Source organism: Prionailurus bengalensis, chromosome B3, assembly GCF_016509475.1.
Source record: "Prionailurus bengalensis isolate Pbe53 chromosome B3, Fcat_Pben_1.1_paternal_pri, whole genome shotgun sequence".
NCBI classification, from domain to species: domain Eukaryota; kingdom Metazoa; phylum Chordata; class Mammalia; order Carnivora; family Felidae; genus Prionailurus; species Prionailurus bengalensis.
In genome coordinates this window covers 5,109,362-5,128,564 of record NC_057355.1, presented here as the reverse complement: position 1 = coordinate 5,128,564, position 19,203 = coordinate 5,109,362, and the positions used below count along the sequence as shown (strand labels likewise).

At 49.1% G+C, this 19,203-nt stretch overlaps 1 protein-coding gene across 1 annotated transcript in view; it reads left to right on the top strand.

Annotated features, from left to right (window-relative positions):
* The first annotated feature begins 5,063 nt into the window (after positions 1–5,063).
* The window catches only part of ZSCAN2 (zinc finger and SCAN domain containing 2), a 21,348-nt gene continuing 7,208 nt past the window's right edge, over positions 5,064–19,203 (top strand). The window contains exons 1-2 of the mRNA XM_043554691.1: positions 5,064–5,447; positions 7,462–7,961. Coding sequence (XP_043410626.1) covers positions 7,571–7,961 — 391 coding nt within the window. The 5' untranslated portion in view covers positions 5,064–5,447; positions 7,462–7,570. The remainder of the gene's footprint in view (positions 5,448–7,461; positions 7,962–19,203) is intronic.

Here is a 19,203-nt window from a genome sequence, read left to right as displayed (position 1 = left end):
AGGGGTGACAGAATCTGAAGCAGCTCCAGGATCTGAGCTGTCAGCAAGAGCCTGACGCGGGGCTGGAATTCATGAACCGTGAGATCATGACATGAGCTGAAATCGGACGCTTAAGCGACTGAGCCATCCAGGCACCCCTTAGGTGGATTTCCTTTTTTTTTTTTTTTAAATAAGCTCTATGTTTAATGTGAGGCTTGAACTCATGACACAGAGATCAAGAGTCATATACTCTACCAACTGAGCCACTCAGGCACCCCTAATGTGGATTTTTTTCAATAAATACCGTATGGTACATTTACTGTATAGTATATGTGCTTTCTTTTATGATTTTCTTTATTATTTTTTTTAATGTTTATTTGAGAGAGAGTGTGTGAGTGGGGGCGGGGGGAGGGGGAGAGAGAGGGAGACACAGAATCCGCAGCAGGCTCCAGGCTCTGAGCTGTCAGCACAGAGCCCGACGCGGGGTTTGAACCCAGAAACCATGAGATCATGACGTGAGCCACAGTCAGATGCTTAACTGACTGAGCCACCCAGGCGTCCCTCTCTTATGATTTTCTTAATGTTGTCTTTTCTCTGTTTTATTGAAAGAATACAGTATATGCACATATATCAAATGTGTTAATCAACTGTTTCTGTTATTAGTAAGACTTCTGGTCAACAGTAGGCTATTAGTAGTTGAGTTTTGGGGGAGTCAGAAGCTCTGAGTGGATTTTCAACTGCTGGGGTGGAGATGGGGGGGCACCATGCATGCATTTACATTTTTTCTTTTTTTTCTTCCCCTTTTAAAAAATGTTTATTCATGTTTGAGTGGGGGGCAGTGAGGGGTAGAGAGAGAGAGGGAGACACAGAATTGCAAGCAGGCTCCCAAGCAAACAGCCTGACGTGGGGCTCAAACTCACGAACGTGAGGTCGTGACCTGAGCCCAAGTCGGACGCTTAACCAACTGAGCCACCCAGGTGCCCCTTTTCTTCCTATCTTCATAATTAGTCTTTGCTTGTAATAACCTGAGGGGACACTGGCGATCATGGAGCTAAATCCCCCGTGAAGCACACTCTATGGCAAAGCATTCCTGGCACCACTCCCGCCTCTGCGTTTGGCAAGTACAGCTCTGCACGAGGCCGCCTCCTGAGTCATTCTGTTCAGCCCAGAGCGCCCGTGTGTCTTCTGAGAAACATCCTTGACTAGAGCGGTTCACAATAGGGCGTGGGAACTGGCCGGAGGCTCTGAAACCATTCTTTCTCTTCCTTCTTGGCACAAAGAGGCTAAGGAGCCCAGGCCAACAGGACGACTTGAGAGAGAGAAACCAGCATCACAGGAAGAGAAAGACAAGGACCAAAGGGCCTCCCCTCTGTCGCACTAACTACAAACCATTCATTTAAAAAAGAGGTTGGGGGGGGGGGCGTAAGGCGCCTGGGTGGCTCAGTTGGTTAAGCATCTGACTCTTGGTTTCGGCTCAGGTCGTGATCTCATGGTTCATAAGTTCGAGCCCTGTGTCTCTGACAGCGCAGAGCCTGCTGGGAATTCTCTGTCTCTCTCTCTCCCTCTCTCAAAAGAAAATAAACATTTAAAAACCAAATCAAATCAAATCAATGTTTCCCTGATCATTCCCTAATTTCTCTTTCTCCCTGGGCATTCCTACTATGAGCGAGCCTCCCTTTAGATTTTTTCTCTTTTTAGGCCAGTCTTACAGCACCCTACAGCACTGTTCACTTAACGATCCTTCCCCAGTCACACATAGGGGTGCTGGCTCCGTGGCATACCTAGCAAAAATGAGACACACATTGTTCACACAAATGAAGAGACTCCCTTCCTATACATGGAGGAAACGGGGTAGATTAGGCAATGGTGGGGGTCTCAGGCAGGGGGAGATTCTTCCTAGGTCCTGCCTCAATGCCTGCGTCTGCTCGGAGGTCAGTGGCCCTGATCCTGACCAAGTGTTATGGAAATCAAGTTCCCCCACCCCATCCTCACCATCTCATCACTTCCAGCTGACCTGGGAGCTCCCCCAAAAGCCTTAGGTTGAGCATTCCCTGGGACAAGGTCTCTTCTCCCTCAGCATCTAAAATAAAGTGGTGACACATGTAGTTTCTTCCCGTTCACTTTTCCCTAATGGGCCTTCCATCTCTGGAGTGGAGAACCTGTCTTTGCGTGGGGTTATTAGTAAGGAAAACTAGGAGCCAGATCCAATCCCCTCACCCGGGTGGGTTGCAGGGGCGGGGGGAGGGGGGAGCAGGTGACAGGCTCAGCCAACCCAAGGCGCTTCCCCTGGTCTCGGAACCTTGAGAGGAAGGCAGGCTAACAGAGATGCCCGCAGGATCACCAGGGCTCATGGGGAGGGCACACTGGCCTGTTTCTGCTAAGAGATTGCTGCTGTGATTCTTGGGGCCTTACTTAGCCTCTGTTTCTTGATCCCAACTGTTAATTAAGCCTGATTCTTCAGCTCCCATTTACTCATGAGTTCTCTACTATTCTTTCCCGAAGTCCCTTTTACTTAGCCAGACTAGTTCTCTGAAGCTTTTAACCAGGAATGCCCACTGGTAGAACAGAGCGTCTGTGACCCCTGTGGTTTGGGCGATGGAGAGGAGATTCACTGGGAGGAACAATCCTATTCACTGAACAGGGTTGTGTTTCTAGGCTTGCTTGCTGTCCCAGGATGCTCTTAGGGCTCTAGCTTGGGCACCAGGACCATTACGCCATAAGCTGGTCTTAAATGTGAGTTGCTTTCTATCTAAACCCAGGACAGTTGACACTGGCCAGGACCATCTTCCGGAGAATCAGGCACAGGGAAGAGACGGCCGGCTCCAGAATTCTCCTGTGACAAGACAGTGCCAGTTTCCTGTGGTCCAGGGTTGGCCTGGGAGAGCAGCAGGGGCAGATTGCACTGGTAGGCTGTTAGAAAGCTTCAGCAGTGCACCCCCTCCCGCCACCTAAACTAATCTTTTCCCTTTTGTGTAAATTCCCATTCCTAATGGAGATGGAACTGTGGAGAAACAGATCTTTGTAATACGAGATCATCCCCAAGAATTATCTTCCTCAATTATTTTGCATAACTGGCTCTCTAGGAATGCCCACCACTAGAGGGGAGGCTGGGAGTTTTGCCTCCAGGCAGGTGATGCAAACTTCTCAAGCTGGCCAGGAGGTGGTGCTATTTGCATGAGGTCGGTTTAGGCTAATAAACGGAGGTTGTAGTCAGTAACCGAACCTCACTTTGCATCTAAAAGAAATTTTTTTTTTTAGTGTTTGAGAGACAGAGAAGGAGACAGAGTGTGAGCAGGGGAGGGGCAGAAGGAGAGAGGGAGACAGAGAATCTGAAGCAGACTCCAGACTCTGAGCTGTCAGCACAGAGCCTGACATGGGGCTCAAACTCTGAAGGGCAAGGTCATGACCCGAGCCAAAGTCGGACCCTCAACCGACTGAGCCACCCAGGGACCCCTGCATCTTTTCACTTGCACTAATTAAAGGGATTAATTAGTGAAAAACAGGTGAAGCTCAAATAATCTTGGGAGTGCGCAGAGAACTTTCTAAGAATGACACAAAACTCAGAAGTTATAAAAAGACAAGGTGGACAGCATAAAAATTTCTATGCTATAAAAACAGCAAGAAAAAAAAAAAGAACAGCAAACAGAAAAATAGCAACTTCTTTGACAAACTAATAAAGAACTCTTACAAATAAATTTAATTAAAACATAGGAAGAGAAAGAACGATCTTGCCATCTGCAGTGATATGGACGGATCCAGAGGATTTAATGCTAAGAGAAATAAGTCAGAGATAGACAAATACCATATGGTCTCACTCACATGTGGCATTTAAGAAACAAATGAACAAAGGGAAAAAGAGAGACAAACCAAGAAACAGACTCTTAAGTAGAGAGAACAGATGGTTACCAGAGAGGAGGTGGGTGAAACAGGTTATGGGGATTAAGAGTGCACTTGTTATGGGGAGCCTTGGTTAAGTGCCCGGCTCCTGATTTTCACTCAGGTCATGATCTCATGGCTGGTGAGTTCAAGCGAGTTCAAGCCTGGAGTTGGGCTGTGCACTCACAGCATGGAGCCTGTTTGGGATTCTCTCCCGGCCTTCTCTGCCCTTCCCGTCCTCTCTCTCTCTCTCTCTCAAAATAAATACGCTTAAAAAAAATTCTTCTAAAAAAAGGGTGTGCGTTGTCGTGATGAGCGCTGAGTAATGTATGGAATCGTTGAAGCGATATATTGTACACCTGAAACATAGAACACTGTATCTTAACTATTGGATCAAAAGAAAAAGGAAAAAAAAAAAAAACATGGGAAGATATTCACTCACTGATGTCTCTCAGTTCACAGAAAAGGAGATTAAAATTATCCAAATAAACATAAAAACATCTTTCAACTACTCATGAAATTTTCATAAAAGTGAAATGAAATATAAATTAAAAATTAAAGCAACAAATGTAGTCATTTGCTTGTGCGCCTCCAGTGACTGGTCTGCATAATAAAAGCATTCACAATTGTCGTGTCACCCCTGACAGCGTGTTTGTTTCCATCCTCATGTTTCCCCTTGGGTTTCCAGACGGTTTCTCACCTGTTGGCAGGCGGTGTTGGGGCAGTCCTTTCTTCGAGGGCGCCAACTGTGGGAAGGACAGAGGCGGATCTCCCACTCTCACCTCCCAGGGCTGAGACCCACGGTGAGCGGCGCTGGCGTCGGTGACTGACACCGAGCCGTGGAACAGGTGTGCTGGGCGCGGCGTCCGCGCCCGGGGAGGTGATGATGGGGCAGGCTCCGAGAAGACCAGGTGGACGAAAGAAGGGAGTTCTTCGGTGGCAGAAGAGGCGGGGACTTGCCTCCAGCAGGAACGCCACGTGCGAAAACAAAGGGGTGTGCCGAGGCCAGGTGCGACCGTGGACTTGCAGGTTGAGGGAGGGGGCGCCGGGCTCCGGCAGCCGCGGGGAGGGGGGTGCTTTTCCCGGCGGACTCCCGCCTGCTCCGGGCACAGCCTTCGGAGGCGCCTAACAACATGCCTTGCCACGCAGTCCCCTCCACACAACTTTCATTTTTTATAGGCAAGTACGCGGAGGCCTTCGGGAAGTGAAATGACCCGCATCAGGTCACAGCTCTGGTCCACCCTGGGGTCCTGAGGGCCGGTCCGCGGATTGGCCTGCCGCACTGCCAGGGCCATCCACGCTGAGTGGCGCTCCCAGCCCGCGGCCCGGGCCGCCGCTGTGGACTACGACTCCCACAATGCCCTCGGCCCAGCCTCCTCCCTCTGGCCGTCTCAGGAGAACCAGTAGAAGAGCAGGATTTCCAGGGGCCGTTCTCGGCGGCCAATAAGCGCGGTGGGGGGCGGGCCTCTCCCGTCCATTGTTCTCAGTGCCCCTCGGGCTTAAGCCGCGGTGGATCCGGAGGGGTCGTGTTGTGCCCGGGGGCGCTTTTGCGTGCGGAGTGGCTGCGGAAGCCGGATCTGGTCTCCCGAAAGGTGAGCCCGGAGAGACGGGCCGGGAGCGGCGCGGGCCGGGGAAGTAGCTCGCAGCAAGGGAATAACGGGCCTGGAGCCAGTGCGGGCAGTCCTGCTGGGGGAGGGGCGTCGGGGGCGCTGTCCGCGACAGTGGGCCGGGGTCCCAGGGTGGGACGCCGGGGGTCCGCTCGGCGAACGCACCCGGACCTTGCTCGCGGGCGGTGAGCTGCCTGCAAGTTCAGTCAGGGGCGCGGGATTGGGACTGGAAGGCACGTTGGACGGCGTCCCGCTCAGCTCCTGGTTTCACGGATGGGGAAACTGAGCTTCCGAGGGGGCGTGTCTTGCCCGGGTCCGAAAGCGAATGAGCTCACCGGGTGCAGTTTTCCCGGGCTCCCAAGCAGGACTTCTGTTATACCTGTGCCTCTTCTAGCCCTTTGGTAAATAACACATTGAGAGCTTCAGTGTTCCCAGTAGCTTTCTTCTTCTTCTTCTTTTCCTTCTTCTTCTTCTTCTTTTTTTTTTTTTTTAGTTTTTCCTTCCCAGTTTTCCCTTTTTTTTTGGGGGGGGGGGGCGGGGGAGGAGGGTTGTTATCTGAGTCTTTACGATATAGTAATGATTTTTAAAGAATAATTTTCCTTTTTATAGTCTTTGAGTAGTAATTTCACTGCTCCCAACATCTTGTGTAATTAACGTCCCAAGTTTTTGTTTTGTTTTGTTTTTTGCCTTGTGTACGTGTTCATTTTTAAAGGGATTTGGGGTCATACTTTGTCTAGTGTTTCTGTTTTGCTAGGTGTGTTTTTTCCCATGATTTTCTTATTTATGAAGATTATCCCAGATTACTAATGGTTAATAATAATCTTTGTCAGCATAATTTTTTAAAATATTTGAAACTACAGCAGAATGCACAAATCTGAGATTTCATATGTATGTTTTGTGCAACCATCATCAAATCAATGTGTAGAACGTTTCTAGCACCCCAAAGGCTTTGTTGAGCCCCTTCTCAGTCAGTACCCCTGCCTCAAGGTAACCATTATTAAATCAGCATATTTTTTTTAAAATTTTTTTTTTTCAACGTTTATTTATTTCTGGGACAGAGAGAGACAGAGCATGAATGGGGGAGGCGCAGAGAGAGAGGGAGACACAGAATCGGAAACAGGCTCCAGGCTCTGAGCCATCAGCCCAGAGCCCGATGCGGGGCTCGAACTCACGGACCGCGAGATCGTGACCTGGCTGAAGTCGGACGCTCAACCGACTGCGCCACCCAGGGGCCCCTAAATCAGCATATTTTTTAAAAAATTGGCATAAAATAAATATATTTTACTGTGTGGCTGTGCCATAATTCACTATTCCTCTGCTGCTGGATTTTTAAAACGTCAGGTTTGTTTTGCAATTAGGAACAATGCCACGGTTTTGTTTCCTTGCAAATATATTTTTCTTTACAAAGATGATTATTTTTAAAGATAAATTCCTGAGGGGCCGAGTCTGCATTGAGGAGAATGAACATTTTAAAACTTCATACTTTTTTTTTCTCATTTATAATTTTAATCGAAGCATTGCTGTTTATTTTTTAAAACTTCATACTTCTATGGTAATAATGCAGTTAAGGTATTGCCTTCCTTCCAGCAAGGCTCACAGTATCTTCACACCTGATCCATTGCCAATCCTGAAGATGTCCCCGTAAGAAGGATGGTCCCTGAAGTTAAGTGACTAAGTTGTGTGTTAGGTCAAGGTCATTCCGCAGCAAGTTTGAACTGATTCAGGGCAGAGTAACTCAGTCCTGGGTTCTTCGGAGGGCTTTGGATTTCTGATACTCCTGCTTTTGGAAAGAAAAGTGCTTGTTTTTTGTGCTTGTGATTCATCTTTTGCCGTAGAAAAGTTTTCAGGAATAAGCCATTTTTTCCTTTAAGAGAGGCAGGAAACTTCTGTTCATCTGTGGAGGTAAGAATCACTTGGTGGCCTGACCTGGGCTGCTGTGAGTTAGATCCCTGTAGGACAGTCTGCTTATTGACTGTGGTTCCCTTTTCTCATTTCTCAGCCAGACAACTTGTTGAAATTTGAGGACGGAGGTGTCTTCTCAGACGAGCCTGGCTCTAGAAGACTGACGTTCAAGGCTCGAAGCCTGCGGGATTGCCTCGGGAAGGTGGATGATGGCTGCAGAGGGGCCGAGAGTAAGCACTCCCTTGAGCCCCTTGGTCCAGGCGCCTCACGAGGAAGATGAACAGGAGGAGGTAACCACCATGATCCTGGAGGACGACTCTTGGGTGCAGGAAGCTGTACTTCAGGAGGATGGCCCTGAGTCCGAGAGCGCCGGCAAGGGCAGCCCCCACGGGGAGGCGGCTGGAGGGCCTCAGGGTGCGCTTGGCCGCCTTCGGGAGCTCTGTCGGCGCTGGCTGAGGCCGGAGGTGCACACCAAGGAACAGATGCTGACGGTGCTCCCCAGAGAAATCCAGGCCTGGCTGCAAGAGCACCGGCCCGAAAGCGGCGAGGAGGCCGTGGCCCTGGTGGAGGACCTGACGCAGACCCTTCGGGACGGTGGTAAGACGCCGGGCCTCACCGGGAGGGTGGGCACATGCCTCCGACGAGGGGGAGTGTGGTGTTTGTGGCAGAGGAGAGCGTGGCGTCCAGGACGGAGCCCGGTGCAGCCCATTCTCCTGCTCTGTCTGCAGGCGGTCAGAACGCTGTCACCTTGTTTAACGCCCTTGTGTGCAGTGACAATTCCAGAATTTCACAGGACTACGCTCGGAGCTCTGTCCGTGCAGTAAGCGCAGTTTTTATGTCTGTGCTTATTTGGCGAGGGTGGGAAGCCGGTGGAGGTGGGGGAGGAGGGCGGCTGGAGACCGAGTAAACCACCCCCCTTGGCACCTTCCCTTGGTTGTGCAATAAACGTTCAGATATTTGCAGTGCCAGCAATTAGAAAAACCAGATAATCCTATGTTCAAAAAGAGTGATTATTTTTATGAAACCAAGATCAGTGACGAGTAAGCCAGCTAATGCCTAGGAACTGTCTGTTGAAGTCATCCCGGGCTCTTGGCAACAGTTAACATACTTGTCTCCCGTGTTAGCGATACCTTCTGGGACGTAGACATGCCATTTCACTACTCTGTCTCCGTTCGGGGCTTCGGTTGTGGACTGAGCTCCCTGCTTACCAAATGCCTTCCTTTAGGCTGCTCCAGGACCCGTCGATCGTGGCTGCCTTTGCACTGCCCAGAACCGTAGACGTTCAGAGAGAGCAGAGGACGGGAGAGGTCAGGGAGCATGTGGGACAGGAGCAGGAGGTCGTCGGCTGGAGTGGAATTTGGAAAAGGTGCAGGGCGGCGGGGAGGGGTTGGCACGAAGCTCGCTGGTTCAGGTGACAGTGAGGGAGGCCCGCTGGTTGGAGTAGAAAGTGTGTTTTTAGGAAGCGGTAGGATGTGGAGCACGGGGGCAGGGTGGGCTTGGACTGGATGTCGCTGGCCTCAGCAGGTTCTTGAACTAGAGCCCAAGCATGGGAGGAAGCGGAGTTTGGCAACAGGAAGTAGGTTTGATTCGAGTAGGGAGACGCTGGTGACAGGACAACAGCCGGGCCTTGGCTGGGCTGAGGTGGGGACAGCTGGAGAAGGGGAGGAGACCGGACACACCTAAGGTGAACTGAGAGTAACACTGGTTAGCGTTTATGGAGTCTTTTCTGGTCCGGGCCCTGTGCCTAGTATCGACGATGCAAAACTCACAGACCCTTCACCATCTTGGGAGAGAAGCGGGATTGTTATCACCAGAGAAACTGAGTGACTCCCCGAAGATCACGCAGTGAGTACAAGGCCAAATCAGGATTCGAACTCACGGGTCTGAGGACACGGTTCACGTTCTTAAGCATTTCATCACAGATGTGGTGCAAAGCGATAGTTCCAGCGAGGGGTTGGAAAGAGCGGACGCAGGCGAGGTCGAAGACAAAGGGGGCTGACTCAGAGGTGTCTGGTCCGGAGGATTCAGAAGACTGGAAGAGAAGAGAAGGAAAGGAAGGTGGTTTGGGAGCAGAGGTTGTGACAATGCCTAGGGACGTGGGAGGTAGGAGTAAAGCTGTCTTTTGGAGAAAGGGGCTGATGTCAAGGGCCCACTGTGAGCCCAGCCCTGCCCTGGGCACCTTACGTGGCCATCTCACTGGCAATCCTGGGGGCCGCTGTCCTGTTGCAGATGAGGAAATGGAAGCTCCACCAGGTCAAGGCCTTACTCAGTGTCGCACGAGTTGCCAAGCGTTGGGGCCGGGATTCGCGCTCTGGTCTGTGTGCTTCCGTGTGTGTTTCGTAGTTTTTTCTTTCGCGTTGTTTTGTTTTTTGAGCAGCAGGCAGAAGTTTATATTAGAGTATAAGACCCGAAAAGAAGAATAGTATGAAAGCTGTCTTTACAGAGACGGGGGCACTTGAAAGTGAATACCCTCGTGTTCGGTAGGTTTTATTTGAAGCGAAGTACCTGAGTTTCTTTGGCCCTGAAAAATGACTTTTAATCTTACTCTTCCTATTTAAGAAAACAAAACCAAAAATCTGTCATCCTATCCTAAAAACTTAACTTACCTGCCTCTTGACGGATGTGACAAGCTTGTGATGCACTTCAGGCTCTTCAGTCTGAGGCTGTGGAGAGGCCAGAGGGGTTGAGGGCTGGGGAGTGACCCCTGGGTTGTTTAGTTGGGGAAGTCACAAAACAGAGGGTCAGGTCTCGGCAGGTGTCTGAGGTGGTTACAGGCACCCCCTGCTACGACCCTCCCCACCTGGCTTGCTGCAGGGCTTTGTGCCTCTTATCAGCCCCAGAACATCCAAGATGGGTTCTTCAGTCCTCTGTCTTCTGCCCTTTCGATCGGCTTTGTTGGTCTCCATTCATTTCATAAAGTCGCCTGCCCCCCTCGCGCCCCCCCCACCCCCGGTGATTATCAGAGGTACACCTGTGATCATCTCCGTCCTTTCTCATTTATTCAGCGTAAGACCACTTGACCTCCGTTCTGTTTGTGCAGCTCGGGACCTTTGGACACGCTTATCCAGCACCGGACATTGCAAGGCCTGGTTAGACAGTGGTTATTTAATGTTTCACTACCAGGCACATCTAGGTACTCACATTTGAAGGTTCTTATAAGTTCAGTTAAGACAGGACCTGTGTGAATAGCTGAGGTGGTAACACTCATCTCTCCTTGTGTTTCCCAAGGACACTTTCGTCCCCATTCACAGCCCTGAGCCAGGCCCTTGGTATTTCTCACCGGCACCCCCGTAGCAGGCATGGCTTCTTCCCCGTCCCTGCCCCTGTTCCAGTCCCACCTGAGTGATCGGGCGCTCTCCTGCTGAAAACTCGTCATGAGTTCCCCCCGTGTCTCCAAATCCAGCACAACCTCTTTCTTCGGCCCGGGACCGGGGCTTTGTGTGACCTGCCCTGCGGCTGCCCTCGGTCATCACGTCACTGCCCCTGCTCCATTCACACCAGATCTTGCTGTTCCTTGAACGTAGCTGGTGCTTTCTAGCGTTCATCTGTGCTCCTGAATTTTGAGTTGGAATGGCTTTGTCCCGTCCCTGTGTGAGAAAACCCCGGGAGTCCTTTGACTGCATACCCTTGGAGATACCCTCCATAAAGCTGTCCTTACTTCTGGTGCCTCTTCCTGTCCCCAGGTCCAGCCACCCAAGAGCGTCCCTGATCATGTCTTCCAGAAACCATCTCCCCCAGGGCGTTTGGAACCTCCTTGTCCTTTAGCTTTTGATTATGTTCCATGTTGTTTTCCAGTTATGTGAAGAGTTGACTTAGTTCTTCTAGGAACCTATAAAATCCCAGAAGGCACGGAACCTCTTTCCTTTCCTTTCCCTCCCTCCGTCCTACCCTTCCTTCCTTTCCTTTCCTTCCTTCCTTCTGTCTTTCCCTCCTTCCTTCCTTCCTTCCTTCCTTCCTTCCTTCCTTCCTTCCTTCCCCTTCCTTCCCTCTTTCCTTTCCTTCCTTCTCCCTCAGCACTGTGCACAGTGCCTCACTCACAATGGGAACTCACGACATGTTATTGATATGAATAAGTAAATCCTTCCTGCCCGTCTGCAGGTGTGGAGACGCTCCCCTGCACAGTCCACGAAGGAGGCAGACAGCTTCTTCATTCCAGGCTTTCTGCCTCTCCTTGAGGAAGCCGTGCTAAGCTTTTGTTTTATTTTTATATATATATATTTTTTAATTTTTTTTTTCAACGTTTATTTATTTTTGGGACAGAGAGAGACAGAGCATGAACGGGGGAGGGGCAGAGAGAGAGGGAGACACAGGATCAGAAACAGGCTCCAGGCTCTGAGCCATCAGCCCAGAGCCCGACGCGGGGCTCGAACTCACGGAACGCGAGATCGTGACCTGGCTGAAGTCGGACGCTCAACCGACTGCGCCACCCAGGCGCCCCGTATATTTTTAAATGTTTATTTATTTTTGAGAGCGCCGAAGCGGGGTAAGGAACAGAGAGAGGGGGAGACAGAGAATCTGAAGCAGGCTCTGCGCTGGCAGCAGCGAGCCCGACTCGGGGCTCGGACCCACCAACTGTGAGATCACAACCTGAACCGAAGGTGGGACACTCAACCAACTAAGCCCCCCAGGCGGCCCTAGTCACTGTAGAATTGAGGCAGTTTGACCCAGTGCTGTTCTGTAATTGCTCTACCCAGGTTTCATCTAACTTTCTGTGAGAGGTAAGCAGACACTGTTGGAGCCTACGGTGGCCTTCCCCAGACTCCCCACTACCGTGTTGGTGCTACATCAGAGGAAAGGGGAAATGCTTCTCTCCTGATACATAGATTTTGTCCCACAGAAGCTCCATCACCCAAAAAAGAGACTGCTGACATGAGAGGGGAGCAAAGGGAAATTATTGGGCTCAAGATGGATAAATTCCTGATAGATCAGTCCTCTGACCATTAGTGCAACGTGTGGTCCCTGGACCAGCAGCATCAGCGTCATCTGGAAATGTGTTAGAAACGAAATTCCTGGGCCCCACCCCAGACCGATGGAACCGGAAACTTTGAGCATGGGGGGTTTAACAAGCCCCCGAGCGATCCTGATGCTGTCTCCACTTCGCGGGCCGCCATGCTACACCTCTGGTTCTCAAACTTGACCACACTTGGGAACCACTTGGGGTCCCAGAGCCCACTCCCAGGGATTCTGATTTTCTGATTTAGTTGCCATGAGGTGTGGCCCAGGCAAGGAAGTTTTGAAAGCTCCCGAGTGGTCCTAAGATGCAGCAAAATTTCAGAACCACTGCTTAGAGCCTGGTTACTCAAAGTGTGGTCCGTGGACCAAAGATACTGGAATCACCTGGTGCTTGTTAGAAAGGTACACTCAGTCTCACCCCAACTCAAGTGAAGCCAAATCTGCATTCGAGAACTCCAGGTGGTTCGTCTGCACTTGGAAGTTTGAGAGGCTCTGCTCTGGCTTAGAGAGCATTGGAGGTTGTCCACTTCAGACCTACTCTTGTACAACAGTCGAGCCAGAGTCACAGCTGACCTCTCCAGCCATCTTTAGAATCATCTGGCTTTTGAGCACAGGCAACAGGTGACCTATTCTGAGTTTTCTGCCACAGCAAAATGCTCCCTTTATGACAACAGAGCAAATACATTCGTTTTTCTTAAGGAGAGTAGAGAAGGTGTCTGTCTTTTTAAAGCCACGATTCTTGGGGTGCCTGGGTGGCTCAGTCGGTTGAGCGGCTGACCTTGGCTCAGATCACAATAGCGCAGTTTGTGGGTCTGAGCCCATGTCGGGCTCTGTGCTGACAGCTCGGAGCCTGGAGCCGGCTTCGGATTCTGTGTCTCCCTCCCTTTCTGTCCCTCTCCCACTCAACGCTGTCTCTCTGTCTCCCAAAAATAAACAAACATTAAGAAGTAAAAAAATAAATAAAGCTACGATTCTCAGCCTCAAAACAAAAATCACCTTTAATTCAGGTAAATATCTGAAATGTGTACCACACAGAGCTCTTAGATGGAATGTCATACCTGTAGGATGTTCGGCAGTCACTCGTTTAAACTGCTAACAGAGCTCACTGCCGGTTTTATCAGCGGTTAAGCTTTCAAGCGGCCAGAGTGCAGGTGGAACAGAAACAGCGCTCCCAGTCGCTCAGGCGTGAGCAGGTTCCTGCCACGCTTGCCAGGACAGCGCTCCGATGGGGGAGCTCGACTGGGCCCCAAGCTGTAGCCCAGTCAACACCTGCGTTTTCGACCAATGGCTCTGACGGTGGTGTCGCAGTCAGGTGGGAGGGGCTTTACCAGAATTGGAAGCCTAACGCATGCTAAAGTGCCAAAGCCTGTGACTAATTTATTTCATTGTTGTAAATGAATTACAGTAAATTCAGGTTTATCTCCCTACTGATAGCTGTTTTCTGCACACTCGCTGTTATGCTTTCTGGTGTGAGAGAAAGAGGAGGCGTCTGGCCAGGCAGGGGTCACGCACGGCCCTGTGAACCCCAGCGGGGATGTGCTGTGCACGTGAGTCTAGAGCCTGTGTCCCGGATGGGAAAATCCAGGAACCATTGCTTTCGCCTGAGCTTGGCCTGCAGCTTTTGTTCAGTAACCCAGAAGGGAAGAAAAAGGTCATATGGCAATTCGCGAACTGTTTAGTGAATGGTACTTGGACGGTGGTCTCGCCATTTTGAAAAAACTAACATTGGATCCTTATTTCATAACTTACACAGAAATAGATACTGCCTCACAAGTGACAAAAATAAAGTCCAGATGGATTCTAGCTCTCTACTCTAAAAGACCTGGAATGACACGTAGGAGAATCTTTTTATAATCTTGTGGTGGAGAAGGCCTTCTTAAGCAAGACAGCAATCCTCAAAGATGGATTGGACACAGGAAAACAGAAAAGTCCTTTGTGTAAAAAAGGTACTATGCACAAAGTTAAAAAACAGTGCACCAACTGGAAATATTTGCAGCAAAGTCTGCGGTGTAGCAGATAAGCGCCCAAGATCCTTGATCTGTGAGAGGTTCTGTAATCATAAGAAAAGTCAACCCAGAACAATGAAAGGTAATCAAAAGATATGCATGGTCGGGGGTGTGCATGGGTGACTCAGTCGGTTGAGCGTCTAACTCTTGATTTCGGCTCAGGTCATGGTCTCGTGGGTCACGGGATCGAGGCTCCCACACACACCCCCAGTGGAGCTATCAGCTTGGAGCTTGCGTGGGACTCTCTTTCCTTCTTTCTGCCCCTCCCCAGCTCATGCATGTGAGCTCTTTCTCTCTCTCTCTCTCTCTCTCAAAATTAATAAATAAAAGATATGAACGGGCAATTTAGAAATGAAAAGTAAATTGTAACTTTATGAAACCAGATGTTCAACCTTAGGAATGATCAGGGAAATACTCATTACAACAAGATACTATTCTTTTGCCTACTGGACCATCTGAAACTTAATAGCATGTTTCTGAGAATTCTCTGCCTTTCTGAGCATTTATTTAATCTTTTTTTTTTTTTAATTTTTTTTTCAACGTTTATTTATTTTTGGGACAGAGAGAGACAGAGCATGAACGGGGTAGGGGCAGAGAGAGAGGGAGACACAGAATCGGAAACTGGCTCCCCAGAGCCTGACGCAGGGCTCGAACTCCCGGACCGCGAGATCGTGACCTGGCTGAAGTCGGACGCCTAACCGACTGCGCCACCCAGGCGCCCCTTATTTAATCTTTTAAAATTAACTTCAGAATTAGGAGGTAATGTCACCTATTTTAAATGTGATAGAGGTGAGCCATATATTCTTTTTTTTTAGTGTGATAAAATTTACAGAATATAAAATTTGCCATTTTAACCATAAAAAAAATTTTTTTAACGTTCATTTATTTTTGAGAGACTGAGACAGAACGCGAGCGGGGGAGGGGCAGAGAGAGAGAGACACAAATCTGAAACAGGCTTCCAGGCTCTGAGCTGTCAGCACAGAGCCTGACATAGGGCTCGACCCCACGACCATGAGATCATGGCCTGAGTCAATGTCGGACGCCCAATCGACTGAGGCACCCAGGTGGCCCGCCGTTTTAATCACTTTTATGTGTACAGCTCAGTGACATTAGATATATTCATATTGTGGTACAATTGTCACCACCATCATTCATTTTCAGAACTTCTTCCTTTTCTCGAGCTGAAACTGTGCGCATTGAACAGTAACACCCCATTCCTTCTTCCCCCGCGGCCCCTGGCAACCATTGTCCTTTCTGTCCCTATGATAAACTTCCTCCAGGAACCTCATATAGAGGAATCACACAACATTTATCTTTTTGTGTCTGGCTTATTATTGCATTTAGCACAATGTCCTCAGGGTTCATCCGTGTAGAAGCATGGGTCAGAGTTTTATTCCTTTGCAAGGTCGAATAATATTTCATTCGCTCATTTGTTGATAGATGTGTGGGTTGTTTTCAACATTTGGTTGTTACGAGTAATGCTTGAACATGGATGTAAGAATACCTGTTTGTGTCCCTGCTTTCAGTTCTTTTGGGTAAAGATCCAGATGTAGAATTATTAGATCATGTGGTGATCCTATGTTTAATTTTGGGGGGGAACCGCCACACTGTTTTCCACAGTGGCTGCACGATTTTACATTCCCACCAGCAGCGCACAGGGAGAGAACCATAAATTTGAAGTCTGTCTTGGGGATGCATTTTTCAAAAAGTTTATGTTATTTATTTATTTTTGAGAGAGAGAAAGAGCAGGTGTGCACAAGCAGGGGAGGGACAGAGAGAGACACACACTCTCAGAATCCGAATCAGGCCCCAGGTTCCGACCTGTCAGCGCAGAGCCCCATGCGGGGCTAGAACTCGCGAACTGTGAGATCATGATCTGAGCCGAAGTCAGATGCTTAACTGACTGAGCCACCCAGGCGCCCCTCAGGGGTGCATTTTTGACAGTCTTTTTATACTTTCTAAAACCTGAAGTTAGTCACAGACAAATATATATGGCGCTGTTAGTAAGTGGGTAATTAAGCGCTATATCCAAGAGGAACAAGCTTGCTAATTGTGTTTACAGTGAAGCATATGAATAAATCAACTGGGTCGATACTGTACAGATAACTGTTAAGGTCAGTTAGAGGAGGGGCACATGGCTGGCTCAGCTGCTGAAGCATGCAACCCTTAATATCAGGATCATGAGTTTGAGCCCCACATTGTGCGTAAAGTTTACTTAAGAAAAAGTCATTCAGGGGCGCCTGTGGCTCAGTCGGTTAAGCGTCCGACTTCGGCTTGGGTCATGATCTCGCGGATCGTGAGTTCGAGCCTCGCGTTGGGCTGTGCGCTGACAGCTCAGAGCCTGGAGCCTGTTTCAGATTCTGTGTCTCTCCATCTCTCGGCCCCTCCCCTGCTCATGCTCTGTGTCTCTCTGTCTCTCAATAATAAATAAATGTTAAAAAAAATTTTTTTTTTTTTTTTTTACAAAAAGAAAAAGTCATTCAGAGGAGCACCTGGGTGGCTCAGTCGGTTCAGTGTCCGACTTGGACTCAGGTCATGATCTCACGGTTCGTGAGTTCGAGCTCCATGTCGGGCTCTCTGCTGTCAGCACAGAGCCAGCTTCAGATCCTCTGTCTCCCTCTCTCTCTGCAGCCCCCCCCCCCAAATAAATAAATATCAAAAAAGAAAAAGTCAGTTAGACCAATGTTCCCATCTTGGCCAGATATCAGCTTCTCAGAGGGGCCCTCTGGCCGCTGGCTTTCACATTACTTCACACTGTCTGAAAATAGCATAATCTGAATAAAGAGTGTATGTGAGGCTCATCAGTTCTTAAACTGCACAGGACAGTCCAAAACCTTCGTTTTAAAGTCTCCACATAGATAAAGTAACTTCTTTGCTACTTCGGTAGTTTTAGGGGAGAGAAGTTATTTAGAAAATGTGACCCTCTCTTCCTTATTTCCTTAACACCTGACTCATCTCTGGAGTTTTCTGTCCTGGAGATCTGGGCCTTCCTACCACATCCTCCTTCCTTCCTGCCAGCCTCCCTCTTTGCAGTCACATCCGCAGAATATGCTCCTTTTGGCATCTTGTAATAGAAGATACGACGTCGACTCGTGAAGTTCCTTTGGAAAGAAAATTCCCAGCCCGGACCGGCTCTTCCCGCCCCACCCACGCATCACGTGCTGGTGAAGACACTCCCCGTGCATCTGACCTAGCCGTTTCTGAATCTTCATGCTCTTCCTTGGCCACCAATAAAAAAGGAGGGAGCTGCCTGAGCTCAAATGCACTCTACTTTGTACTTTTTTTTTTTTTTTGAGTAGGCTGCATGTCCAGCGTGTGGAACCCAGCGTGGAACCCAGCGCGGGGCTTGAACTCACGACCCTGAGATCCAGACCTGAGCTGAGGTCAAGAGTTGGGCGCTTAACTGACGGAGCCACCCGGGCACCCCTACTTTGTACTCTTTTGACTTCACCCGTGCCCGTCTTTCTTGAGGAGATGCTCGGAAGGGGCCAGGATCCTTCATCCTTCCCACCTTGGTGATTGTGTTTCCCGTGGAGGCCCTTGTGAAGGCAGATCACTGGAAGGGCCACTCTTCTGTCCTTCAGAATGGCTCCTGTGCCTCTCTGCTATCAGAGAGCAGCTTTTAAAGAACTCCCATCCCTCCTCTGGCCTTTCCTGGAATATCACAGTCTTGCCTCTTTGTCCAGTAAAGGGGGGTAGGACTGGTTCTTGAGCTGCAGACGGCGGGAGGGGGTGTAATGAGGTGATAGAAGATAATCACATAAAGTTAAGCATCACTTTTAAAAGCTTTCCTAGGGGTGCCTGGGTGGCTCAGTCGGTTAAGCGTCCGACTTCAGCTCAGGTCACGATCTCGCAGTCCGCGAGTTCGAGCCCCGCGTCGGGCTCTGGGCTGATGGCTCGGAGCCTGCTTCCGATTCTATTTCCCTCTCTCTCTGCCCCTCCCCCGTTCATGCTGTGTCTCTCACTGTCTCAAAAATAAATAAACGTTAAAAAAAATTTAAAAGCTTTCCTATTATAAGGGAATTCTCTCATATTTTCATCTAATTGTTTGACACTGTTTTTGTTTTGTTTACATTTAAATCTTCGATCTAGTTGGGATTTTTCCTGGTATGGGATCCAACTCAGATTTTTGCATGTGGCCTAATCAGTCGTCCAGCCTCATTTACTCAATGTCGTGTCTCTTCTCCACGGATTTGAGAGGCTGCCTTTATCATACGTTAAAGTCCCAGAGTCATTATACGGATTTTTGTTTCCCTTCCACTCGTCTGTCTTTTCATGTGACACCTGCATCAAATTCTGAATTCACATGTCCTTGAGTCTATTTCTAGAGTTACTACTGTGTTGCTTTGTTGGTCTTATTGTCAATTTATATTTTCATTCTTGAGATTTGGTAATAGGTTTTAACATCTGGCAAAGATAGTCCCTCTCCTCCCCACCCCTGATTTTAGTCAGTAATCTTAAGATTTTTTCAAGTTTTTTTTTTTTTTTTTTTAAGTAATCTCTACATCCAACATGGTGCTTGAACTCACAACCCCGAGATCAAGAGTCGCACGCTCCACTGAGTGAGCCAGCCAGGCGCTCCTTAATGTTTATTTATTAAAAAAATTTTTTTAAATGTTTACTTATTTTTGAGAGAGACAGAGGGCGAGTAGGGGAGGGGCAGAGAGAGAGGGAGACACAGAATCCAAAGCAGGTTCCAGGATCTAGGCTCTGAGCTGTCAGCACAAGGCCTGACTTACGAACTGCGAGATCATGATGTGAGCTGAAGTCAGACACTTAACCTATCGAGCCACCCAGGCGCCCGCTTTTGTACTGATAAAGACACACTTCGAGTGCACAATTTGCCAATTTTTCGTGATGCGCTTTGAATTCCTGGGTAT